At 39.2% G+C, this 26948-nt stretch overlaps 4 protein-coding genes across 5 annotated transcripts in view; 1 reads left to right on the top strand and 3 right to left on the bottom strand.

The window, feature by feature from the left end:
* LOC141797997 (claudin-4-like) overlaps nucleotides 1-26948 on the bottom strand; it is a 54206-nt gene continuing 27258 nt past the window's right edge. Inside the window, exons 1-2 of one of the 2 annotated variants that reach the window (XM_074679753.1) lie at nucleotides 24551-24889; nucleotides 1-786 (exon numbers count right to left, since the gene is read on the bottom strand). In XM_074679753.1, the coding sequence (XP_074535854.1) occupies nucleotides 131-763 (633 nt within the window). In that variant the 5' untranslated portion in view covers nucleotides 764-786; nucleotides 24551-24889 and the 3' untranslated portion in view covers nucleotides 1-130. Of the gene's footprint in view, nucleotides 787-24550; nucleotides 24890-26948 lie in introns of those variants that run through there. The other variant, XM_074679754.1, reaches the window with a different exon arrangement.
* LOC141797888 (claudin-like protein ZF-A89) lies at nucleotides 780-3940 on the bottom strand. The gene is made up of 3 exons (XM_074679576.1): nucleotides 3399-3940; nucleotides 2966-3016; nucleotides 780-786 (listed from the first exon to the last, which is right to left on the bottom strand). The coding sequence occupies exons 1-3, from the start codon at nucleotides 3938-3940 to the stop codon at nucleotides 780-782; spliced, it is 600 nt and encodes a 199-aa protein (XP_074535677.1).
* On the bottom strand, nucleotides 9404-21050 carry LOC141797886 (uncharacterized). The gene is made up of 3 exons (XM_074679575.1): nucleotides 20580-21050; nucleotides 11887-12543; nucleotides 9404-10232 (listed from the first exon to the last, which is right to left on the bottom strand). The coding sequence occupies exons 1-3, from the start codon at nucleotides 21048-21050 to the stop codon at nucleotides 9579-9581; spliced, it is 1782 nt and encodes a 593-aa protein (XP_074535676.1). The 3' UTR covers nucleotides 9404-9578.
* On the top strand, nucleotides 16107-16757 carry LOC141797998 (claudin-4-like). The gene has a single exon (XM_074679755.1). The coding sequence runs from the start codon at nucleotides 16122-16124 to the stop codon at nucleotides 16755-16757; it is 636 nt and encodes a 211-aa protein (XP_074535856.1). The 5' UTR covers nucleotides 16107-16121.

Below are 26948 nucleotides of genomic sequence, written 5' to 3'. Positions count from 1 at the left end.
CTTACTTTTTTTTTCTTGATTGCTGCTGTGACTCCTCCTGAATTTCCCCTCAGGGATAAATAAAGTATTTTCTATTCTATTCTATTCTATTTAAGAAGCAGTGTCCTCTGTGTTCATCCTTCAGACCTCTCTAAACGTAATTCTTGATGGCGTAGCTGTGAGTGGGGGACCTGGCCAGTGTGTACCCTCCAGAGTTAAACCGTCCCCTCTGTGGCGGGCAGCTGGCACACAGAACGGCGCCCCCACAGAACAGCAGCCCAGACGTGACGAAGCCGATATAAATGGCTGCTCCCAGCTCCCTCTTCAGCACCTCGGGGACTCGAGGGTTGTGGAAGTCTCTGATGATGGAGTTCGCCGTCCAGGCAACGGCCACGATGGTGGTGAGAGCAGCCAGGCAGAAGATGGAGCCAGAGCTCACCACCACCCGAGCCTTCACCCTGGGGTGACCCAGGCAGTTGGTGCAGCGAGCCCCCAGGAGGAAGATGAGGAAGCCCAAACACCCCAGCACCAGGCTGATGCAGATGAGGCCCCGGGCCGCCTGGAGGTCAGGGGCCAGATCCAGCAGGGCGTCGTAGAGCTTACACTGCATCTGACCCGTGTACTCGCTCACGCAGGTCATCCACAGCCCTTCCCAGAACACCTGCATGACCACCAGGTGGGTGCCGATGAAGGCCGTCACCTTCCACATGGGCAGAGCGCAGATCAGGATGGTTCCAGCGACGCCCGCCATGGACAGGCTGATACCCAGCTCCTGCAGAGCCATGGGACCCTGCAGACCGTCAGGACCTGGAACAGACACAGAAACAGGTTTGAGTTCAGTCATCTCAGATGATTACACCCTAAAATGATCAGATGTGATTAATTATTATCTGATAAACAGCTTTATTTTATCCGTCAGGTCAGGTTTCCAACAAGCGAGCTGAAAAGAAAAGAGAAAGAAAAACATTCTTATCAGATGAGGTTAAAATATTACAAATATGTTTTCTTATAGAGTTGAGTCTGTTTCTCGTAACAGCTGTCAGCAAAATTCCACTAGGGGGCAGAGTCTTACAACAAAAAAAACCAGCAGGTTTTTGCATTTGTTGCACTTTTTCTGTGTGCTGCTGTGGCAAAAAAATTCCCCTATGGTACATAAAAAAAGATGATTCTATTGTATTATTAACCCTGAATTTTTTTTGAGCAAATGTGATCTTCAGGTGCCGTTTTATAACTTAAATGTTCTTTATTTTAAAATTTTATTGACTCGTTTATTGTTAAAGTCTCTTTTTTATAACTTCAGCGTATTTTTAGTGTTTTTCTTATCTTCAATTTTATTTTTTACCTTTTTACACATTTATTTTACCTTTTTATTTAAATGCTATTTTGAAACTTAAACTAATATTTAACCTTTAAAATGTTTTTATACATAAAATCTTTTTTACATGTGTTGCCATAATTCTATTTTATATAGTGTGTTGCATTTTTTTTGTCACTTTAAAATATTTTTGAAATAAATTATTGTTTCTAGGAAAAATAAATAAAATAAATAAATACAATTGATTGATTAATAATTATAGTTGTATAATTTGAGTTTATATTGAAGGGGATGTGGGAAGCAGAGTGACCAATCTGAGAAGGATTTAAGCCTCTGGTATTTTTTATTTATTTATTTATTTTACTTATGTAATGGTTAAATCAGGTTTTATGATTTATTTTCCTGTCATTGTAATTAATTTGATTTTTTTCAACTATTTTTTTTTAAAATAATTATTCTCATTTTTATCTATTTATTCATATTTTTATTTATTTTAATTTCTAGTTGTCTAGTTGTCTTTGTTATTAGCTTGATGATTCTTGTTTTGTTTTTTTTTTTCATTTGAGTTTTCCACATCTTTTTAATCCTTTTTTATTTTTACCTGATGTGATTTTATTATCCTCCCCCTTTTGTTTTTTTATTTGTTTTTTTTGTTTTTCTGTTTTTTATTTTATTTACATTTCATTTTATTTTATTTTGTTTTTTGTTTTATTTTCATTTTATTTTTTTTATTTTTTTATTTTTCCTTTTTTTGCTTTTAATATTTATGTCTTCACTCCTGCAAAATATTTCCTGTCCTCCCCCTGATTCTCTGGTATTTTTTAACTGTCCAAGCATTACGTGAAATTTCTTTTTCAAAGGTGCTATTGAAAAAAAGTTATTGTTATAATTTTATGGAGAAGCTTAATCACTGAGGTGAGTTTTGTTTGGTCAGATTCTTTATATCAGAAATTAAAGTCAGAAAATGTTTTCAGTGACTTCATCTAAAGCTGTGACTGTGATCCAGAGGAGAAAACATCATTAACTGTTTGAGTTGGTTTAGATTTCAGTCTCAAACAGTTGAAGGATGGGATTGATGTCCAACTTTCACATGTCAGACAGAAATGCTAAGTTTGAAGTATGAACCTCAATTTCTCTTCTTGTTCTCAGGACACAGGAAGCTGCCAGGGGGTAAACTCTGCAGGTAAACTCCTGAGAAAGCAGAAAAACTTCAGAGACTTCCTGTCACATCTGAGTAATCTGACCCTTTTAGATCTGCAGCCTGATAACCTGAAGACACACACACACACACACCCGTGAGGTTAGTGGGACTCAGCATCATGTTTCTCTCAGATTAGGCAGTGAAAAAGGTGTATAGTGAGAGTTTTAATCTCTGTGATGTTTACGAGGCAAACGTTGGCACGGCTGGATCAAACTTTCCAAAGTTAGCGTAATTACCAAACAGATCAGTCACTGGATTCTGAGTCCCTGAGTCACCACGTTTGCTCTCTGGACTCTCGTCTCAACCTGACAAACAGGTTTTCTCTCTTAGTGTGTGGCTCAAATAAAAACATGCTTTTAGAAAGATGAACATCAGAAAGAGGCGTGAGAAAAAGTAGCAATATGAGGTCGTTTATTATGGAAAACATCATAAAAATGACACAGAACGATGACAAAGTGATCTTTTTAAACCAGTTTTCCCAAAACTTAAAATAAAAAGTCTTTAATTTAAAGTTCCCTGTGCTCATTTCAGAGCCTATTTCCACTAATAACTTATAGAAATATGTAATAAAAAGTTTTTCTCATTCACTAAACTGAACAAAGTGCTTTACAACTTCAAACAAACTCTTCATACGTCCGCTTCAGAAAGATTCAGTTAAAAAGACAAAGTGCATGTTTCCTTCATCGTGTGTTTGTCCTTCGATGTTTCACCAAAAGGTGTCTTTTCTTTTCTTCACGGGGCCCCAAACCAACCCATCCAGACTTCCCCAGGCCCCCTCAGAGACATCAGATGTAGGTCTTTGTAAAGGACCGGACAGAGTCCTGTTTGCTGTATCCTCCTGCATCGTTCAGGTAGTACATCTCAGAGGGGCCCCGGTCTTTTCTTCGTGGGCAGCTCGCACACAGGAGCGCTCCCCCCAGGATCAGCAGTGCCCCGGCCCCCCAGCCGATGTACAGAGAGGCCCCCAGCTCTCGTTTCTGGGCGTCCACCAGCACGGGGCTGTAGAAGTTCCTGATGATGATGCTGGCGGTCCAGGAGACGGGGATGATGCAGAGGATCCCGCTGATGATCAGCAAAACGCCGGCTGCCACCGTCGCCCTCGCCTTGGCTCTCTCCTCCGGGATGAAGTTAGTGCACTTCCCTCCTGCAAAAGCCACCAGGACCCCGATGAGGCCCACAATGATGGAGACCACCACGAGGGCCCGGGCCCCCTGCAGGTCGTTGGAGAGCGCCAGCATGGAGTCGTACACCTTACACTGCATCTGGCCCGTGCTCTGGACCACGCAGTTCATCCAGAGGCCCTCCCACATGACCTGCGATGTCACGATGTTGTTCCCGATGAAGGCGGTGACTCTCCACATGGGCACGCCGCAGATGATGAGCACCCCGATCCAGCCGAAGAGGGCCAGGGCACAGCCGGCCATCTGCATCCCCATGGCACCCATCGCGTCCTCTCTGTGAGAGCCTCTGTCAGAGTATCACGAGGCGTTCAGGTGCTCATCCGAAGCCGAATGAAGAATTAGAGGCGTGAAAGCGCGGCTGCTGACGACCTTCCAGGCCCTGCCAAAGAATACCAGCCGTGCAGGATTCTTTGTGAGCAGGACAACAAAGGTTTGGGTTTCGATTGTTGTCCTGGGCGAAGAGGAGGGTTGTGTTACCCAGGGTTTTGTTGGTACTTTGAGAAGGTGTGACAGAAAATACTCCAAATAGGAGGCGCAGGCAGTTCACGAGATGTTACAGACACACGAGGAGCTGAATTCATGAATGTTTAGGAACACTTCAATGAATCATCAAAATTTAACCCAAGAAATATCAAAGGGTGAAAACATTAATTCTTATCACCATTTACCCAAAATAAAAAATGTTAAAAGTCACATTTGATCCACTGATGATGGAGAAAACTTCTTAAACTGTAAAGATTTGTTCCTATTCTGAGTCAGCTCATGGTTACTCATCTGGACTGTGATGCTTTCTGCCCGCTGTCATTACTCTGAGCTCGGCCCATTAATCCAGAACCGGTTCTGGTAGATTCTCTCAGAGGAATGTGATACCAGGTGAAATGCAGAAACACAGCAGGGTGTGTTCCCTCACACACCCTGTGCAGAGCTGACATCACGTGTGTGTGTGTGTGTGTGTGTGTGTGTGTGTGAAGTGATGGAAAGTATCAGAATTTCTCCGTTCACTTCCTGGATGTTGAACAATGTGGATTATTAGCATTTTTAAAAGTTTCCTCTTACTCAGCCGTCAGCAGCTTTTGTCTTTAACTTCTCTGTTTAACTGAAGTTTATCATACGTCACCTGATTTCCTCATTCACACCTGAAGAGGAAACCTTAACATTGCAGCACTGCAAAAACCTAAAATCTTATCAAGTGTTATTGTGTCATTTAAGTAGAAATTGTCTTTTTACGCTTGATATGAGCCACATTCAACTTATCAGTCCAGAAAAATGTCTCATTTCAAGTTGTTTTAACCTTTAAAGAGCCAGCGTCCACATATATGAACATCACATTTCTGCCTCTCAGACCCATGATCCTTCATTTTTTAAAAACTTTGACCTATTAGCCTCATTTTGGGACACTGCCCACATCATCTCTTAAGAATCAGAATCAGAATCAAGTTTTGTTGCCAAGTACATTTGCACCTACAAGGAGTTTGTCTTGGTGTGTTGGTGCAACAGTTAAGAAAATGATGAAAATGCAGATAGAATATAGAAAAAGTTAAGAAATAAAATATACAAATATACAAAAATGTAGAGAAAATATATAATAATAATAATAATAATAATAATAATAATAATAATAATAATAATAATAATAATAATAATAATAATAATAATAACATTAAATCCAATTAAATAGAATTAAATAAAATTTTTAAAAAAGTTTTAAAAAAAGTGTTGAAATCACAACATTACAACCATTTTAGTGAAAAAAAAAACCTCAATATATTTAAGAACAATAACACTACTACCAAACAAACTAATAGAGAACTCATAACAAAAATTATCAAACTTCTGAAACAAAGATCAAATAAAGTTATTATACTTACTAGGTCTTACTTATCCCAATTAGCAAGGTGAATTAGGAATTGCACACAAAAGCTCAGGTCTTAAGAGGTTAGAGCAAAAGTGAGGTCTGAATTACTTGTAATAAGTTAAAAACTATGTCAATGGAAAAAGACAAATTTGCCAGAAAATTCAGTCAGGAACACTCTCGTCATACATTGAACCATTTATTGCAAAATGGATACAGTTAGAATTGGCGTTAAAGCTCTGCCTTTCAGAGTACTCCCTGGGTTAGCCGAGCAGCCTACTCGAGCTTTCCAGGGAGTGCATAGCAAACCCGCCCCGCATACATACAGATCACATGGATGCATACAGATCAATAAGATACACACATGGGGCTAAATAGAGGGAGGCTGGGGTGGAGGTGGGATTATTGAGACAGCAGCAGCTGAGCAACAATGAGGTAGCAGGAATAACTGAGAATGAAGACGTGATTTAAATACACCACCTTGTTGTTAGACACACGCTGTGATTGGTTGAGAGGGGTAGGTTAGAACATCAGCCTGTCAGCTGATCACAGCTGGGCGTATGCCTACCGTGTCCTGCATGAACGTACGTTAACTCCATTAATGTCCATATACAAGTCCCTTTTCTCTTTTTCCAATGGCAGATTTTTTTTAACTTATTACAAGCAATTCAGACTTCATTTTTGTCTTTAAATAACTCGAAATAAGACATTTTTCTGGACTAGTCAGTTGAAAGGGGCTCATATTAAGTCTAAAAAGACATTTTCTACTGAAATTAAGACATTAGACTTGATAAGATTTCAGTTATTGCAGTGTGGACTGCCCCACTAACGTTTTGTGAACTGGGCTCTTAGAATGAAACGACTGTTATCTCAGCAAGCCTCTTTACTGTTAAATAAAAGTTCAAATAAAATAAAAAAAAAAAGATAAAATGTCTCTGAATGTTTCAGAAGGATCACCTATGTTTGTGTTCACATGAATCAATGGTTCTTTGATTTTAGTTGGGACAGCACTTATAGCTGAACTGTGTAGATCCCTTTATTTCCTAACTCAAAGAAATGTCTAAAGTCAGTCTTTGTTTCAAACTGTTTGATTTGTTGTGATCTATCTCTGATTTCATTTAGTTCTTCGTAAATTCACCCTGTGGGTCTAAGAGTGTTTCTCTGTGCTGTTCAGAGCTATCGTCCCTTTTGTCCAGTGTGGAACCCCGTAATAATGTAAAAACATGTATATGGGCATTAACACTCCCCACTCATGTTACTTTGTTTCAGCAGTGTGCATCCTCATTGCACTGATGTGTTTCTGTGCTTCCAAATCTGGAGTCAAAGTTATAATAAAAACCCACACACACATGGAAGTTTGTTTGTGTCCAAGTGTGCAACATGTTTAATCCATGTTTCCTGTTCTACTCTTTGTATGTGTGTGTGTGTGTGTGTGTTTCCTGTTTTATTTTGTAGTCCTTGCTCTCTGTGAGTCTATTTTATATTTACTTCCTGTCCCTGAGTTTCCCTCCTCTTTTAATTGCACTAATTAGTTTCACCTGTGTATTTCTGTCACACACCTGTGTTAATGAACCCTCTCATTGTTTCTGTTTCCTCCCCTTTTTGTTTGTTTGTCATCACACCTCTGCAGAGGTGTTCATCTGAATTTTCTTTCTGCCTCTTTTTCCTTCCAAAGGATTTTGCTGCTTCTTTTCTTGGTTTTTCTTTAATAAATCTTTCTTTTCCCCACATTGGTCCTTTTTTTTGTTGAACCCACCAGACAACAAGTGTAACACAACTCAAACCGATTGTTATTCAAAGCGAACTTCTCACCTCTCAATTTTTTTTTTTTTAATCATTCCTTGTATTCCTTGAACTCAAGCAAAGCCCCAAATTCTAACAATGTTCGAGAAATTTAAAACTCTTAAACTAATCAAGTACAATAAGAACATTCCAGATGGATATATGATCAGTGAAACGTACTAAATCCAAAGGATGAGTTCTCTGTATGTGTGAATGCAGGAAAATAAGAAAAGATTGGGGAGAGGTCAAAAATGTCAATGAGAAGATTTTATCCAAACAGATCATACTAGAACTCAAATTAGTTCTGTTTGCAAAAAAAACACAGTTAAATTAAAAAATTAACTTTGAGAAAAAAAAATGCACTGCACAAATAAATCAGCTGTTATCAACCCTCACATAAAAAAAATAAAATAATAATAAAATATAATGATAACAATAATATAATACTACTACTACTACTACTACTACTACTACTACTACTACTACTACTACTAATAATAATAATAATAATAATAATAATAATAATAAATAATAATCAAATCAATAAAAATTTGGAAAACCTTTTTATGTACACTATTTTATTTACTTATTTATTTACTTACACTTCAAAAAATAAATTGATTAATAAATGTAAAAAAAAAATCATCCCATAATCCATGCAGAAATACAGAATTGTTTATTAGTTGGCTGTTGTTTCATTTTGTTTTATTTTATTTTATCTTAATTTGAATTGCTTAGTTTGAGTCAGGGAAGCTCTGTTCATTTTATGTTCATTATATTTTTTTGTTTTGATTTTGCATTTATCAAATTGTTAAAGCTCGAGATAAAGCCATGCCGCTATGAACGTGAAATATGAGGAATGATAAAGTTGTATTTTGTGGTCAACTTCAATAGAACTATTGAGTCAGGAATAAAAATTGTACAGGGGTTAAACAAAACAAAGCCTTTCAGTTGGTTTAGTGCAGAGGACAGAGTGGCGTAGCTTGATAAACGTACAGATTTAGAGAGAATAAGATCAGTGTCAACTTTATCCGACTCTATTTCTAATATGTGCAGTTTGTGTTAAATATGTCAGCCGTTGAAGTTGGCTTTCTGCATTTTATGGCTTTTTCCCATCTAATGTATGTATGTGCTGTCATGAACTTTTGATTTTTGTGTATTATTTCAGAAACATGTCAAATAAAGAAATAAAAAGTTGAATGAAACATCAAGACCTGAGAATGCATGAGGTGGATGTTAGACCTCCTAGAAAAGGTAACTCTCTAAATGTGCAGTTTTTGTGCTCTTGAGCTGAATCAGTTGCATCAGTTGTGTGTTTTTCTCCTGCTGAACTGGTTTGAAACCTGGAGCATGTGTCGGCTCTTGGCACTTGTTGACAGTAACACTTCAGAAAGCTTCAGCTGGCTCTGGGCGCCGTCCGACCGGCTGAACGGGTTCAACGCCTGCGTGACGACTTCAGGCAACCTTAATCTGAATGTTTTGAGTTCATGTTTTACACCCTCATCTTTCTAGTGATTTTATGACCTATTTCGGTTGAAGTCCATGAAGACGCTGCTTTTCTTTATGAGCCGGACTTCTTAAAGAAAAGCAGAATCTTCACGACTGAATCAGTGCAAACTTACAAACAATCAGTGCTCCTGACCTGCTTCACGTTTGCTTAAACTTCGCTCTGTTTATTCTGTCGTACCTGACAGACAGGTGTGTTGTATAAGCAGCTGTGTCAACCCTTAAACAAACTGGAACTCTTGGTGATCTAGTTAAGACTCAGGTGCATTTATTTCAAGGAGGTCTTGGTTTCTATTCCTTTTTTAAAAAACACTTAAATAAAAGAAAAAACAAGGTGTGTTTTCACAAAAGAGTAACATTTATTAAACATTTCATCTCACATCAGCAGTTTTCAAACTTCCTCAAAGTAAAAGTGACATCTGTAAAATACTTTAAAAAATAAATTCACAATACATCAGAGGTGCTGTACAGGTTTTCCTCCATCATAGCTTTTTCATCCGTCTATCCCAGCTCAGATTTAACAAACACTCAGAGAAAATATGGTTAAATACAAGCTTTACAAAACAAGTTTCTCGTTCAGTCCAGTCTTTCTCCTGCCGGGACGTTTTAAAACCAGTAGCGCAGTTTCGCACCACGTCCCTGAACCGGTTTCCCATTCCTCAAGAAGCGCGCTCTCATGCCTCCACAGTGAGACAACTCCAGCTGCTCACACCAAAGAAGGGCAGCTTGAAAATAAAAAGTCTTTACGCCAACGTGGAGCTCTCAGACGTAGGCCCGGCTGGTGGCTGCAGATCTGGCTCCGGAGTACTTGACTGGGTACTCTGGGCCCTCTTTGGGTGGGCAGGAGCTACAGAGGAGCGCGCCCCCCAGGATGAGGAGAGCAGCCGTGCCCCAGCCGATGTAGAGAGCGGCGCCCAGCTCCCTCCTCTGAGCGTTGGTCAGGATGGGGCTGTAGAAGTCCCTGATGATGGTGTTGGCAGACCAGCAGACGGGGATGAGGACCAGGACTCCGGCGCAGATGAAGACGATTCCAGAGGCGATGGCCACCCTCGCCTTGGAGCGTACATCCTCAACAAAGTTGGTGCACTTTCCCCCAGCGATGCCCAGGATGACCCCGAACGCTGCGACGATGATGGCGATGACCACCAGGGCTCTGGCGGCCTGCAGGTCCTGAGGCAGAGCCAGCAGGGAGTCATAGATCTTGCACTGCATCTGACCTGTGCTCTGCATCACACAGTTCATCCAGAGGCCTTCCCAGATGACCTGCGCCGTCACGATGTTGGCTCCAATGAAGGCGGTGACCTTCCACATGGGCAGAGCGCACACGATGATGGTTCCCAGGAACCCGATGACGGCCAGGGCGAAGCCCAGCATCTGTCGTCCCATTGACACCATGATGAGGGTTTGTTTGGGCCACTTGTTGTAGAAGAGTTTGTGAAGCAGGTCAGCTCACCTCGGGTTGTAAGGTGGATTAAATACTGTGGCACTTTTCTGTTGGCTATAAATACTGTATGTCCTCGGTGAAGGTGGAGTCAGGACGTCCTGCCCTCTGACCTGAAACCAGCGCTGTGATTTACCAGCCCGACCAGATTCTTCTCATTATTCAAACCTGGATGGGGAGCGGTTTCGACGAGATGAGCATCAGGCTTAAACGACTCTATGTAAATGAGGCGAGCCATTGATTGGCCGGGTGGCCGGAAGTTCTGGTCTCATCACTGGTTTCAGGATTTTAAAAAAACACCAACACAGAGGAGAGTTTCACCGGAAGTGAGACGTCAGCGGACAAGGCTGACGTTTATTGACCCATTTCATAAACATCAATGACTACTTTCTACATGTTTCTATTTTTTTTATTTTTGTTTTATTTTTGTTTTATCTATTTTCAATGTATTTTGTATTTCTATTAATTTATTTATTCATTTATTTTTATTGATTTTCAGTTTATTTTTATTTTTTTATTTTTATTTATTTTTATCTCTAACCACATGAATAATTATTAGAAAAACAAACGATATTTTACAAATATTGTGTATTTTTTATTTTATTTAACCTTTATTTAACCAGGTTGATCCCATCATGATCAAAAACCTCTTTTTCAAGGAAGACCAAAAGAGACAATTCCAGATTTATTATTTCAGAAAAAAATGTATATAAATAATTTAAATTTCTAAAATTATATTTTATATTTATTTTTTATTAATGATACCAAGACATATAGAGGAGTGTGTGTTTTTTTTCCCAGTATTTATCTTTTTAGAAAATTATTTACTCAGCTTTAGGCTCCCCTTTAAATTTTCATTTTAAATCTCATATTTTATAAAATACTCTGTAGCTCTTTGAAATTAGTATTATATCAAGTACTTAACAAATAAAATATATTTTTATTATTATTATTATTATTATTATTATTAGGGCTTTTATTTTTGAAAATATCTAAAGTTATTTCTGAAAAATAAAAACAATAACATTAAATCAAGGCTGAGCTAAAAACTCAAAAACGCACTATTTGAAACGTTGCCAACATTTTATTTGTATATTAATTTGCAATAAACCAAAAACAAAAAACATCACCTTTAAAAAAAAATCTTTAACATTAGGTGATAATATTATTTTATTTTTTATTTCATCAAACTGTAGAATAAAGTCAAAAAAATCATTAAAGACACACAACTGTATAAATTAAAACAGTTTTATTGAACATTTCTTGGAATATTCTTAAAAATTAAGTGGTATTTACAAAAAAATGGACACATCACAAATCACTACAAAGCTTGCTCTGTACAACAAGGAAGTAAACACATTTACACTGATTTCATAACAGGATGGAGACAGGCGCAGTGAGACAATGTCACACATTTATCAGAACTTTACAGAGTAGAAAGATTTTTACTTTAAAGCACAAAATCAAAACATTTCACAATCAAAGATCAGCAGATTGCTGGAGTTGTCTGTGGGAGTACATACCATGTTTTGGAAATGGTGAAAACTTATTTTCTACAGAGGCTCTCAGTCTGTCCCTCTTTGTGCCTTTTCAGTCTTTTCACTGCCGAGGAGAGTAAGACGTGGGTACTGTGTACGGTTTGGTGGGTGCGTACGACCCGCTGGGCGTGTAGACCCGGCTGCCTGCGGGGACATACACGGGACTGTAGGTTGGTGGGTTTGTCGCTGCGTAGGGGTACACAGGAGCTGGCTGGTACCCCGGGTATCCGTATATGGGTTTAGTAGGAGGACACGACGTGCAGAGGATGATCCCACCGATGAGGAGGATTAAAGCTGAGGCCCAGCCGATGTAGATGGCGGCTCCGATCTCTCTCCTCTGCGTGTTGACGGTGAGGGGGTTCTCAAAGTCTGTGATGGTCACGGCCGCAGACCAGCAGACGGGGATCAGGAGCAGGATGGCAGCAGCGATGATGAGACATCCTCCACAGATCACCACCTTAGCCCCTGACGAGTCTTTTTTCAGACAGCTGGTGCACCTGGCTCCGATGAAGGTGATGAGGAAGCCGATGAAGGCGAAGATGAGGGCGATGATGACCAGGGCTCGAGCGGCCTGCAAGTCCCTGGACAGTCTCATGACAGACTCGTTCAGCTTACACTGCATCTGCCCTGTGCTCTGCATCACGCAGTTCATCCACAGACCGTCCCATATGATCTGACCCGTCACGATGTTGGCCCCGATGTAGCTGGTCACCCTCCACATGGGGATCCCACAGGTCACCGCCGTGCCAACGAAGCCGATGAAGCTGATGATCTGACCTGCCACCTCCTTGGCAATCCTCCCCATGGTGAAGAGGCTTCGTCTTCAGCAGGAGAGAGAAGTGATTCACGCACAGCTCTGGATCTCTGTCGGGAAATGGCTCAGCTCTTTCTCTCTGTGTTTCTCAGGGAGGATGAAGAGGAGGAGGGCCCAGCTCTGTCAGGTCAGTTCTTCTGGTAAAACAAGATTCCTGCTTCCAGTCGTCGAGGAGTGGCATCCATTTTCAAACAATGCTCTGCTTTTGTTTTCAAATGCAGATTTCTGTGCCGTAAACATCGGTTTATTGGCTGCTTTATCAGCCACTTAGTAAAGGTTCTGAGAAAGATGACGATCAATCACATGTAACGAGCCTGTTTAATGTAAATCGGAGCGGTGTGAAGCATCTTTAAAGTTAAAGAGGAGTGTCAGACTGCTCTGTTAGCTCTACATGATTTACGGCTCAAAGAAAACTTTACTTATCTCAGATTGTGGTCTTTCAATAGTCTTCCCATCAGCCTCCATTTTAAATGCTTCATTCCAACTTTTAGCCCCAGCAGCAATCCAGAAGCCTCCTCCACTGTTGCCATACCACAAAGTTGTGTCCCGGTTTAAAATCACAAATGACCTCAATTCTGACCTGGAAAGTTTTTAAGGGGGTCTTCAAAGGAGTTTCACCAATCTGTGATGTCACAGTTTGGGCAAATCTCATGCAACCTCTTTCTCAACAACCAGCAATCTCATCCTGTGATTACTCCATCAAACATTAACCATACAATTATGGAAATTTGTCAACACTTCTACGTCAGATTTGTTTTTAAATCTGAGAGAAAGGAAAATATCACCTCTTTAAAACTGATAATCAAGCACAACTTGAGACAAATCCTCTTTTTTTACAATGTTAGACGAATGTTTTTATATGTTCTTATTGCCGTCTCAGTCTGAAGAGATGAATTGTTCTTTAAAAAAATGTAGACAAAGTTTCTATGACATCACCCATTTGTTTCTGATACATAGTTTTAAACCCATTGTCAACAGATTCTGTATTAAAAATGTTCAACTCAACATAACTTTGTTTAAGTTAGGATGTGGTAAAGGGGCGGGCCTTTAGCCTCTTTGCAGATAGCTACAGGGTGCCCACCTGTCAGTCAAGTCAGATATGCCCTTATATGGGCAAAACTTAATAACTTCAACCCTATACAGTATGTGTAGATATAGAAAGTAGGCTGTAAAACCAAACTGTTTTTCGTACTAGGCTGTTTACATTAATTTCTGCCCCAAAAATTGTCTTTTTGACTTGGTGTGTTTGTGGTTTCTGGTGAATTAGCAGTCAGCCTCCGGTGGACACTTGAGGAACTGCAGTTTTTTTACATTAAGGCTTCATATTTTTTGGCTCAAGGTTTCGGCTTCCATTTTATAGAGGACAACTTCTTCTCATCTTTTTAGAAAAGTTGCTTCTAGGGTTAAAAAAGAGCATTTTGAACCACATACAGTGGTGGCCAAAGTGACAAGAACACCCGACACTTGATCTGAAAGTATTTTTGTCTGAGCCTAAACAGATTTCAGATAAAGTCAGTCCTTTTGTTTTTATCTACTTTGAACTTTAATATTTTTAGTTTGTTCAGTGTTTACAGCAGTTACACCAGCCCATGTCTCTAGTATAGTGTCAATATATTTCCTGAGACCCCATCACTAATGTTTTCCCCATGCCATCTGCAACTCAAGACAAAGATTTCCTTTAAATGTTCAACAGATCTGTCCACTTTATTTCACAACTTGACCAAATCTGTTAGATGGGGTTGAGGTCTGGACTTGAGGAGACCAGTCCATCATTTTCCATGTTCCTCTACTTTTATCTTTTAAGGAAAATGAGCTAAATCTGTCCATGAGGGCTCTATTCTGCCTCTGTCTTATTTGACCACATATTTGATCAGGTCTAGTAACCATCATGGACTGTACTCACAGGATTTTATTGAAATGTTTGTTCCTTGAGTCAGAACAGAACTGGGTAAGACAACCTTTAAATATGCCATCCCCTCTACATGTAATTCTTTCTCGATGGATTTTAGACTAGCAGAACTGGTCACTGTTGGTGAATTTAAGACTTTCTTAAGGGACTGGGAGAGAGCTAGCCTTAGACGATGTGACTGTTTTAATTCTTGACCGCTTCTTATTTTATTTTGAATTGGTGTTTCCAGAAAGGCTTGGTTTCGATGTGCCGATGTCTGAATGTATTTGTTATTTTTATTGTGTAACTGTCGGCTGCTGCCATGCCAGGTCCCTCTTGAAAAGAGACCTTAAATTTCAATGAGACTTTTATCTGGTTATATAAAGAATATAATAATAAAATTCTAAGGTGTATAGAGCCTCACGACTTAGTGATGACTTTGTAAATATTTTATTATAACAATATTAATTTTTTTCCACCACTGTATTTTACTAAAGTTATTTTGCACAGAGAAATGTTCAATAAAACAGTTTTAATTTATGCATTTGTGTGTCTTCAATGGTTATTTAAATTTGATTCTACAGTTTGATAAAATAGAAGATAATAATAATGTCATCTAACAGTTAAAAAATATTTTTTAAAAGCAAAAAAATATCTTTGAATATCTTAAAAATTCCTAATAAATCAAATGTCATAATATTATACAAAATAATAGCAATAGCGTTTTTTTAAATATTTTTTTACATTTTTTTTTTACATTTTTTTTCAAAATAGGTTTACTAAAAAAATTACAAAATAAAAATAAAAGAAAAGAAAAATGTTGGAGGAAAATTTAAAACCACAAAAATAAGAACAGAAAAAAGGAAAAAAGTTAAACATTATAAAGATAAAAAAAAAAGAAAGAAAAAGAAAAGAAAGAAAAATTAGGATTGAGATTGAAGAGATTGAAGAGCCTGTCTGAGGGGAAATGAAAAGCATCATTTTGAGGATTAGCACACGCTATTAGCATCTCGTGTAAAAGCACACCCATAAAAATATGTTTCCAAGAGGACGTAGGATTTGGTGGTTGTTCCTGTCAAGCTCCGACAGTAGGGGTCAAAGGTCACCTTTGGTCTCCGGCTTTGTTATGGGACGACGGGGAGCAGAGCCTTCGCTCTTCGACCTCAGACAACGACCAAGAGTGAGGAGATCAGAAATCTACTTGGCTGCTAGTCCAAAGTGGATTAAAAAGTCAACAATCTTAGTGTCAAATCTAAAACGTATCAGGAGCCAGTGAAGGGGAGCTAAAGTTTTTAAAAGTTTTGTATTTTGTCATTTCTGCAGGATTTTCTTGGTTTTCCTGTGTCTTAAGCCGTGTTTGAATCTCTAAAACCAGAGGACAGGAGTTTCTCTTGTTTCCTTCTGACCTTGAAGCTCTGGATTCTGGCAGGTCAGCGCTCCTAAAGGTCACCAGGTCTCTGTTTGTTTGTGTGTAAACTCCATCCAGCCAATCAGAGCGGAGGGCTTTGGTATCACATACCCTCATGTGTGTGTCCTACTTCTCACACAGCAGCCTATAAATACGCCCTCACATCCTTCCCCTCGTCTCTTTCTGGATTTTAACGTGAGGATCAACGCCGTAAAGATGGTGTCTCAGGGGATCCAGATCATCGGGATAGCCATGTCTGTGATTGGCTGGTTTCTGGTCATCGTGGTGTGCGCTCTGCCCATGTGGAAGGTCACTGCTTTCATCGGCGCCAACATCATCACGGCTCAGACCATCTGGCAGGGGATGTGGATGAACTGTGTGGTGCAGAGTACGGGGCAGATGCAGTGTAAGGTGTACGACTCCATGCTGGCTCTGTCCTCGGACCTGCAGGCCGCCCGCGCCATGATCATCATCTCCATCCTGGTCGGGATCCTCGGGCTGTGTCTGTCCATCGCTGGAGGGAAATGCACCAACTGCATCGAGGACGAGCGCTCCAAAGCCAAGGCTTGCATCGTGTCTGGAGTGCTGTTCATCGTGTCCGGGCTGCTCGTCCTCATCCCCGTGTCCTGGTCCGCGCACTCCATCATCAGGAACTTCTACAACCCGTTACTGATCGAGGCTCAGAGGTACGAGTTAGGGGCGGCGCTGTACATCGGCTGGGGGGCCGCGGCTCTGCTGCTGATGGGAGGAGGGCTCCTGTGCTGGAACTGCCCGCCTAAACACGAACACCCTCACTACATCCCCAAATACGCCCCTCCAAAGTCGGCCTCCACGTCCAGAGAATACGTGTAAGACTTGACGAACTTCCTGGAAAGACTTTTTGAGTTCACTGGAACGGCGATTGACACATTTGTGCTTCTTTATAGACTGAAATCACAGCTTGCTTTAAACTCAAACCTGACTCTGAACTGCAAAAAATGAAATCTTATCAAGTGTCTTTGTCTTATTTAAAAAAAAACACTTGATATGAGCCACACTCAACTTATAAGTCCAGAAAAATGCCTTGTTTCAAGTTATTTAAAGACAAAAATGAGGTCTGAATTACTTGTAACAAGTAAAAAAAATCTGCCAATGGAGCAAGAAAAATTTGCTTAAAACTAGAAAAATAATTTACTACAAGCATCTTTTCTCTTGTTCTCTTTAAATACCTTGAAATAAGACATTTTTCTGGACCAGTCAAGTGAATGAGGCTCGTATCAAGTCTTAAAAGACATTTTCTACTGAAAATTAGACAAAAACACTTGATAAGATTTTAGTTTTTAGCAGAGAAAGTGTGATTAATGGTTTAAAGAACGGCTGAATAAGATTAAAATGTGCTGACGTATGAGCTTTTTGTACAGATTTCACTGCCTTATTGTTTTTTTTCAATTTATAGTAGTATAAAATAAAGCTGGGTCAACATTTCTCTCCTCTCATAACGCTGAAATCTGTTCATGTTTCTGCTTTTATTCCCACACTGACTCCACATTTTACCTTTAAATATCTTTGTTTATGAATGTTGTAATGTTCTGTTTCTGTAAATAAATTGTTTATCTACTTGGTGACTGTTTCAGTGTCTGGGAATCTGAGAGCTCATGGGAGGTAAGGGACGATAAGAAGACAAAAAAATAGAGTCTCTCAGGTTGATCTGGTGTGAAATTATCAGAAAACACTGAATCACCTGTTCCAATAACTTCCTCCTCCGGCTGTCTGGAATGATGCAGTATCAAGTTACGGTCCAAGGAGGAGTTTCGACAGTTTGTTTGAACAATAGTATGTGTCACAAGTTTTTTTTAATCATAAAGTGATGACATCAGCACATGTGACGGACTGACTCAGATCTTTGGGTGCTTTCTGCCAGAAATGAAGCTGAGGACGTCTCCACAGCTCTTGGCTCATTAACTGTCTTAAGTGGGAAACATCTTTAGTCCTGGTCTTGGCTCGGGTCATGTTAAAGTGTCTTATCATTCAATCCTTACATGACCCAGCAACATAAAACCTTCAACAACCTGAATTCAACCCTTTTAAAAAAAAGTCACAGCTTAAAAAAACACTGGGTTAAACTTTAACCATGTATAAAAAACTCAATATACTGGTCAGGGGATGAACTACGCATGTCTGCGAATATAACATAACCTAGTTATAACTATTATGTGTACTATACTCAAATTTACAATCTCCACTCAATTTAAAATCTGTAAGAATGCAAAAACAAATAAAGACAATCTATTTTTATAATCGTCAATTAATCCAGGCAGTAGAGAGTTAAAAAAAATAGAACAAAATAAATAGTCAAATAATAAATGTCATCATTAAGCCCTATAAACCATAAAATAGAGCCATCACAAGGAGATTTTAATCTAAAGGGAATCCCTCCAGACTTTCGCAGCATTATTACAATATTCTTTTTTTTTCATTTCTGTTTCTTGTGTTGAATTACTGTCAGAAATGTATTTGTTTATTTTCTTCAGTCAAAATATTAAATACTTAAAGTATTTGTCTAAATGTTTTCAGTTTACTGTACACAGTATAGAAAACGTAAAAAAAAAACAAAAAAACATACATGTGAAGTTTTGGTTTGATTTATCAAATGACTTTAAGTCCTGAAAGTCTCCAAGGAGGCTGACCAACAATATTTTATTCCTAATGCTAATGGACATTTTTTTTAACATCTTAGGAATGATACAGAATTAAAATATACATTTTTGAATAATAATAATAATAATAATAATAATAATAATAATAATAATAATTATTATTATTATTATTATTATTATTATTATTATTATTATTATTATTATTATTATTATTATTATCAATTCATTAAGTATTTATCTATTTTTATTTATTTATTTATTTATTTATTATTTAGGGCTGGGATTTTTATTTCCAAAAAGTGACATTCAAGACAACAGAAATGTCTATCCTGATGTAGTATTAGAGACGACATGTCTTGTACAGTTTTTCTTTTTGACCCACATCCTTGCCCACCCTGACCCCCCCGTCAGACACTTTAATGTTTAATTTTTTCTATCAATGTATTGTTTTTTTTGTTTTGCTTTTTTAAAGAAAAAAAAAATATTTTTTTTTTTGGTAGTAATTTTTTCATATATTTTATCTATTTATTAGTGTTATTAGTTTTTAAAAATTATTTTCACTTATATAATTAAACTATTACTAATTTTTTTTTTTTTTATTTTATTTGACCTTATTTTAGAGGTTTGATGTGTGGATTTTATTTCATATTTTATATTTTATTTTTCATTATTATAATTCTTAATATTTTTATGATCTTCCCTCATCTTCTTCTGGTTTTAGTCTTTCCATATTTTACCCATCTCTGTCCTATTGTGAAGCTCTTTAGCTGCATGTTTGACTGTATGAAAAGTGTTTACAAATAAAGTTGACTTTAAGAAAATGAATAAGTAAATATCATAAGATGTTAATATTTGCTCTGAATTGTTTGGTATAGTAATTATGCAAAAACTGAGTTGAGCACCTGTCCTTGAGTGAGACAACAGGATGTTTTACTTTTTGCACAGTAAGGGGCAGTGTGGGACAGGTAAAGACTCTGACATCCAGAAAACATGAGTGTCCTGTTAACTCAATAGAGGACTATGAGGTCACTCTGAACAAATTTTCACAAGTGTTTCCTTCATTATGACTCCAGGATGATTCAAATAGAGGCAGAGACATACTCCTTTCAATTTGGATTTGTCATTTTTAAAGCAGAGACCTCAAAAAGAGGGCAGGGCTTGAAAGGAATTAAGTCCAAAAAAAGGCTGAGTAATTTATTAAAACCTTCAGAGATAGACTCATAATGAAGAAATTATTTTGTTACGGTTATTTTCAGTCACATAATGTGTCTTAGTGGCTCATTTCTTCTACTTTTCAGGCTTTTTATGTTCGCTTCAACTCAGACTAAGAGTCTAGTTTACTGTTTTAGAGGGAAAAATACAAAAGTGGGGTTGAAATTTGGAGAATATTTGTTGTATTTTGAAAAACCGTTAATCCCCATCTGTGGTAAACATTCAGCTTTAATCCCCAGGGCGTCAAGAGCCACACCTCATTTCCTCTTCCTGAAAACCACTTCAGTTCAGAGATTAAAAAAAAAAAAAACAAGAAACAGGATCATTTTCTGTTGATTAAAAAACTTTTATTTACAGTTTGAGCAGAAACACACATTAATATGAAATGATGTATAAAAGGAAACACAGTAGGATTCATTATTTTACAGTTTATCAGAGAAACATGATGAATGATTTCCTCCAAATGCTCTCTGTCACTCAGTCCACAGAAACAGCTGTTCAGGTGTGGCACACACCTTTACCCCAGCACAAACCCTGAAGTGTGACCACAATAAATCACCGTGAAAGTCAGATCATACTCATTGTGGCAGTATGAAGGATTTCCTGGACCACGAAGCATCAATTCAAGTCTTTTTCAGTCTCTTCTCCTCCTCCTCCAGCTGCTCTCTCCTCAGACGTAGTCTTTGGACCCAGCTGAACGGGCGGGAGCTGAGTACTTGGCGGAGTAGGTGTCCTTCGGAGGGCAGTTGGCACAGAGGAGTCCTCCACCCAGGATGAGGAGGGCTGAGGCCCCCCAGCCGATGAAGAGTGAAGCTCCCAGCTCTTTTTTCTGAGATCCAGCCATCAGCGGGTTGTAGAAGTTACTGATGATGGTGTTCGCCGTCCAGCACACAGGGATGAGGCACAGGACCCCAGCGATGATGAAGATCACGCCAGAGGCCACGCCGATTTTGGCCTTGGAGGTTTCGTCTTCCACACAGTTGGTGCACTTGCCTCCTGCGATGGAGAGGAGGACGCCCAGGATGCCCACGAGGATGGAGATGATGATGAGAGCACGAGCCGCCTGCAGGTCCGAGGAGAGCGCCAGCATGGAGTCGTACACCTTACACTGCATCTGGCCTGTGCTCTGCACCACGCAGGTCATCCATATCCCCTCCCAGGTGGTTTGAGCCGTGACGATGTTCTGTCCGATGAAGGCCGTCACCCTCCACTGGGGCAGGGCGCAGACTACGATGGTCCCGATCCATCCAATGATGCACAGGGCGATGCCCAACATCTGGAAGCCAGCCGACACCATGATTCCCAAAACGCTTCTTGCACAGTCGTCCAAAAAAAGTGTAAAAGTTTCTCTGGAGTTCGGTTAAGTCTTGCTTGAGTGTTCACCAAGAGTAAATGTTTGAGCAAGGTTGGAGCGGGTCTTTTATACACTCAACGCGGGAGGGGCTTAATACACACACACACACACACACACAAACTGTCACAAAAAGCTGTGACGTGACGACTCTTACCACATCCCCACTCCCCGCGGTGGGCATGTGTCATCATGTCAGTTTTTGTCTGAGTCGTGAACTCGCTGCAGGTGGAATAACCACCATGAGTCACTGCTCCTGAGAACAGGTGAAAAGCCACACCTTCAAAGTGCCGTTAGAAAGCTTTTTGTTCAGCTCGGAGTTTTGAAATGACTGAAATACAACTTTACAGCTCTTTAGGAACTGTGAAGAAAAGCTGGGATTAATAAAAACTATTTAACATTTAAAAAAAGCTAAAAATAGATAAAAATGTACTCAAGCTGAGTCTATTACCTCCTCAAACATAAATTAAACATTGAAAAGCAGCAAGTTCAGCCCTCTGTTGTGCAAGAAAACATCATTTGTCAAGTTTTCCGGCTGAAGACCTTTGACCTTTTGGAGTTTCAGGTTGAAAGGAACGTTCAGCACAAACGCTCCTTTTGCAAACATTTTCACAACTGAAAAATGAGTGTGTGCTAACGTAAATGCAAAAATGTACAATTCTATTCCTCCATTCAGTATTTTTTCCAATAAAAACTTATAATTTGTAGAATACAAGATGTTGAACACAAATGAATCACTTGAAGCCTCACTTATTAGCCTTCTTATGAGTTTTTAATCCAGCTTTTTCAAACATCCTAGTTTAATTTTGGATGCTAATGTTATTTTTCTTTGCACACAGAAAAAAAAATATTTCACAGAAACCCAAAACCACCAAGCCCCAAAACCTTAGCTCCTTTAAGAACCAACTTTTTTGCTGAGCCAAAGCACAAACCACTGCTGTGCTTCATCATATGCTTTAACTTCTCAATTATAGTCTCCTGTCCATCTAAAATGAGACTGGTTCTGTCCAAGGTTTCCTCCCGTTAAAGGGAAGTTTTTCCTTTCCATTGCTCCATAATCGATGCACTGTGCTGCGTCATTACTGTATTTGTTTGTCTTCAGTTTATTTGTCTTCTTCCTTTTTGTTGGGTTATTTAGCAGTTGGCAACTAGCTGAAGGTACATTACCGCCACCTATTGGACTGGAGTGTAGTTTACCTGAGCTGCAGGGCTGTATGCTTAACAGATCAGCGTGGCGGAGGAAAAGCTGCGCCAGGTAAACAAGTAAACAGGTGAATAAAGGCAGAGCCTGAGAAGCAGTTTGTCAAAAAACTTCCAGAGTTTGGGAGTATTTCACACTGAGTGAAAACACACAGCGTGTTAACTGCAACTTTTGCAGCATGTGGTCAGCTTAAACTACGTTCAAAAAATGTTGTTTCTTGGTATATATTTTTAAGCAAACAATAGTCATCAACTAAAATAAGAAACCATGTTTTGTTTTGTAAATCTTACTATTATACAGTCTCCTCCTTTTTTTTTCGACTCATCGATTAATCGTAAATATCATCCTCAGAGTAATAGATTACTAAAATAATCATTAGTTGCAGCCCTAGGGTTGATGAGATCAGACTCCTTATCTTGTCGTGATGTTGGGTTTCTGTTAATAAAATCGTATTAACATTCACGGGTCCTGACCTGTTCATGTTTTTGGAAAGTGTCTTGAGATAATGTTTCTTATGGTTTGGCACCATACAAATAAAGACCGATTGATTGATTGATTGATTGATTGACTTTGTAACACTCACAGCTTGTAATCAATTCATCCATCCAGTTCAGACTGAGGGTTGTCCTACTCTTTACACACAGGATAAAAACCTGAGCTCAGGCTTTGAGCTGCCACTGAAGCTGAAAGCATCAGGCTAAAAATTAAAGAAATCACTTAAGTTCGGATTTTAAAAAGAAGTGTTGATGCTCCCAAAGCAGGAGGAGGAAATAGGGTTATCACAGCGTTACCAAGAGTCAGGAAGTGGAGTGAGAAGTAGAGTTGGGACTATATGCTATTGTCACAATTTGATTCTATTGCGATTTTTGGGGTGCTTATTCAATTTATCCAATATTCCAATATATACGATTTTAAGGCCTGAACCACACGTATATGGATATATTCCTAAACACACATTTTTCTGTCCAATTGGGCCTCTCAACAACATGAACACTGCAATTTCACCCACATAAACGTAGATTTTTAAAAACGGACAAAAAAGTGAAGAAATAAAAAAAATTCCGGTTGAGTGGATCCGTGTAGCGATGTTAAACAGAGCTGGTGTTGACGCGATGACGTCAAGCGCCTAGCAACAAGTCACTGTGTTTGACTGTTTGACATAACGTTCCCTTTCTAAGGTTTTCACATTTTGCTAACCTGCCACTTATCGGCCAGGCATGGCATTGCAGGCATCAGAGGCGATCCTTTTCAGTTTGGCCTCTTCGTATGGACAGAGATATTTCTGTGGTGTGGACGGAGATTTTTTTTTTAAACGAAGACAAAGATATCCGATCAAAAAAATATCCACATACCTGTGGTTCAGTTCGTTTTTTTTACATCAGACCACGTGAAAAAGTCAAATGATGATGATGACGTCTACAGACTATATCAGGAGCCATATTTTCCCATAAAATACACATCATGGAGTCAAAGAGAAACATATCGCCCTCTGCTGGAGAAAATTGGTAACTTTATTCCAATCCAGTTTATAAACAGAGACTAAAATAAAGAAATTGAATTTGAAAAAATAAATAAATAATGTTTATATTGAAGAACAAACTGAATGAAGGACACAAATAGCGAAGAGCAGAAAACAACGATCAAACTACACAAGTTCAGGACTCAACCGAGTCAAAGAAATAGACTGCTGTGGAGGATACAGGTCTAGAAAAAGAAAAACTCCACTTCCACAGAAAAAAAAGAGAAACACCTTCAAGCCAGCAGACTGAGGGATGCTAAGGACCATCGGGAGGGGGATTCTGCAGACTGAGAGCAGGATCCTTTGGTCAGATGAGACCACACCAAGGTGCAAAATCTGGTCTTAGAAAAATGAAGCATATGTGGAAGCGCTACAAGTTGCAGTTTTCTGACCGTCCCCCTGAGGTCGGCTGCAGACAGACTAGAAACCAGGTATGCACCAAGCCAAAAACAGACTTTTACAACCCTGACCACAATCCCCTTGGATCACATCACATCCTGCAGTGACAACGACTCAAACACACCCACTCACACGCACGATGTAGAGAAAACCCAAGGCGTTCCCACAACAACATTCAATAATGAGCAGGAAAAAACACAAACGAGGACACAAAAAATGCTAAGAGTGACTTCAAACACTGTTTTTCAGATTGACTCCATCCGTCCAATCACAGCGAAGCTTAGATCAGAGTTAAAGCATGAATGAAAAGCATAGATCGAAGCTGACCTTTCGCTGACGTCAGTCCGCAGACGCTGCAGCCGTCTACAGGTCGTCTCCAGAGAAAGACGCGCTCTCTGCAGCCTGTGTGTCCCTGTCTGATCCACGGTCTCCCTCAGCAGTGAGAGGACAGCGGCGCAGAGATGCCGGAGAAACGGTCACACTGCGCCAAGTGATCCCCGCTGAACACTGAGAGGGGCCGAGGCAGAATCAGAGAGTTTCAGAAATGAATGGGGCCAGTGTTTTAGAGCCAGATCTGCCGTTAGGGCCATAATGACTCTATTTTATCCGAGGTAGGATCATTAAGCCTCTCCGACCTGGCTATGGAGATTGGGTTCCACACACAAGGAGCCACGGAGGAATTTCCACAATTAGGAATCTGAGGAGAGATGGTTTCAGGTGAGATTAGCTCTGACGTGCGGGTCCCTGAAGGCCTCTGAAGGGCCTCTGTCATGTTACTGAATCATCTGAATCATCTGAACCGTGCATTATCATTTTTTCTAAACCAGGTTTGTGGAGTCACTTTGCAAAGTGGGACATATTTTGCACAACAGGTTAAAGACTTAACCCCATTTGTGAGAAAATGCCACAGGGAGTCAAGGTGACGAGTGTCGGCAGGTAGACTCAGGCAAGCCCGAACAGCTCTGTAACGGCTGCTCCAACGAGTCCAACCCTTCAGTTGAACCGACACGCTCATTCTGTGTCAACGCCAAGCTCAACATGCAAAATCAACCTGCAGCGCTGACAGGCGTCTGAATTTAGGAGTTTGATTTCCTGCATGGGCCTTATTTGATCTTTTTTAATCACTAATTCTTCCTTATTTAGATTACTGTTCAGAGGCATAGGAAAACAAAGAAATGACTTCTTTTTTTTAATCCAAAGCTCTTAAATTTTGTGACTTGGTGGAGCCAAAACAGCTCAACTACTCTACAAAGCGAGGAGAATTTGCTGCCAAAAAACATTCAGAAAATGATTAATGGTAGAGAGGGGGGTTACAGTTTAAGGGAAAATGCAAACCTAAAGGTTAAAATTGTGTGATGTACGTTAAAAAGTTTCTATATCACTGTTCATGGAGTTAAACTAAGGAATGGACTGAGTGCAAAACTGAAAATAAAATTAAGTATAGGTCTGTGAGGTATAATCAGATGAATATCACAGGGTATGGGTAATAAATTGTGAAAAAGACAAGGGTATAAGTGTATTTTTCTGTACGTAAAATACACTGTATATCCACAGTACATGTTAAAAAAAGAATTATAAGTAAAAGACAGTGTTATTATTTAGTAAAAACACAATGCAAAAGGGGGTAGCATTAAATAAGTTGATACCTACTCCTTTTTATCATTTTCTGATTACCATTTGTTGGTATTACTCACTGTTTAAGTTGTTATCTACACCAGTGTTTCCCAAAGTGGGGTCCCAGGACCCCCATGGGTCCACGAACCATAGCTTTGGTTCCGCGGAAAATTTAAAAACTGTTGTAAAAGTGTTTTATATTATCAAAAAACAGAACTTAACAATTGGGACCTCTTGCGTCAATAAAATCAGCTTTTTTTCAATACTCTCACCTAATTAAGTTTTGCACCATGAGATCAGTTCTCTTATGATTGCGACAGGTTGATCAGTTCATAGTTTGCAACACACACAAAAAAAAAGTGGCCTGCACAGACTTTTTGCCAAAAAAGATACACACACAACATGCATTTTTGTCATCCAAGAGAGCAGTTTATCCTATTTTACTAACCAGGATTGCTCTTTAGCGCACGTTTTGGCTCCAAAGAGCGCACTTCACCAATTTCAACACTTTCAACAATTGGGCCATGATCCCCCCCGTCCCCCTCTGTGCACACCACTGCCTCACAGTCAACATTTTCCTTAATGTTTACAAAATGATGAGGTAAGTTTAAATACAGCTTCATTCTATTGTTGCAAATTTTATTATTGAATAGTAATAATATTATGCTAATTGTTGTTATGATAACGAGGGGGTCCTTGGAAAAATGTCTGAGCTGAAAGGGGTCCATGGTCTAAAAGGTTTAAGAATCCCTGATCTTCATGAACAAAATAAAGTCTTTCAAATTTCCTCCACCTCAGTCCATCATAATCCCTTTGAGAGAAAGTAAATCAATGGGTGTTAATCAAGAATTTGCACTAAAATCCTAAAGAATCTAACAGCAGACACTATAAATCTCCCATGGTGGAAATCACTGATGAAAACTCTCGGGAAAATCTGACTCAACCAGAAATGCTGGAAAAAAAATCATTCAAAAATAACAGATTTTGGCACAGATTATCTTATTTTAAATCATGGATTATGTACAGGCAAAAATATAAAATGGAGAATGTTTTCATGATCACCTCCCTGCTCATGTAGAATTGGATTGGCCTCTTGAGAAAGGTTAATACA

The sequence above is a fragment of the Halichoeres trimaculatus genome, unplaced genomic scaffold (assembly GCF_033239565.1).
Source record: "Halichoeres trimaculatus isolate MK-OKI-2021-1 unplaced genomic scaffold, fHalTri1.1 fHalTri1_scaffold_9, whole genome shotgun sequence".
NCBI classification, from domain to species: domain Eukaryota; kingdom Metazoa; phylum Chordata; class Actinopteri; order Labriformes; family Labridae; genus Halichoeres; species Halichoeres trimaculatus.
The sequence above is the reverse complement of the archived record's forward strand: the minus strand, read 5'-3'. Positions and strand labels throughout refer to the sequence as shown.

What these genes read in the sequence shown, in the direction of transcription:
- LOC141797888 (XM_074679576.1), bottom strand. Translation starts at nt 3,940, where the DNA reads ATGGGTGCCATGGGGATGCAGATGGCCGGCTGTGCCCTGGCCCTCTTC. An exon ending in ATCCTGGGGGGAGCGCTCCT is followed by an intron (nt 3,017 to 3,398) that starts GTGTGCGAGCTG and finishes CTCTGAAATGAG; the next exon opens with CACAGGGAACTTTAAATTAA.
- LOC141797998 (XM_074679755.1), top strand. Translation starts at nt 16,122, where the DNA reads ATGGTGTCTCAGGGGATCCAGATCATCGGGATAGCCATGTCTGTGATT.
- LOC141797886 (XM_074679575.1), bottom strand. Translation starts at nt 21,050, where the DNA reads ATGGTGTCGGCTGGCTTCCAGATGTTGGGCATCGCCCTGTGCATCATT. An exon ending in TGATGGCTGGATCTCAGAAA is followed by an intron (nt 12,544 to 20,579) that starts AAAGAGCTGGGA and finishes ATCGGCTTCGTT; the next exon opens with GGCACGGCGGTGACCTGTGG. An exon ending in CACCCACCAAACCGTACACA is followed by an intron (nt 10,233 to 11,886) that starts GTACCCACGTCT and finishes TTCTACAACAAG; the next exon opens with TGGCCCAAACAAACCCTCAT.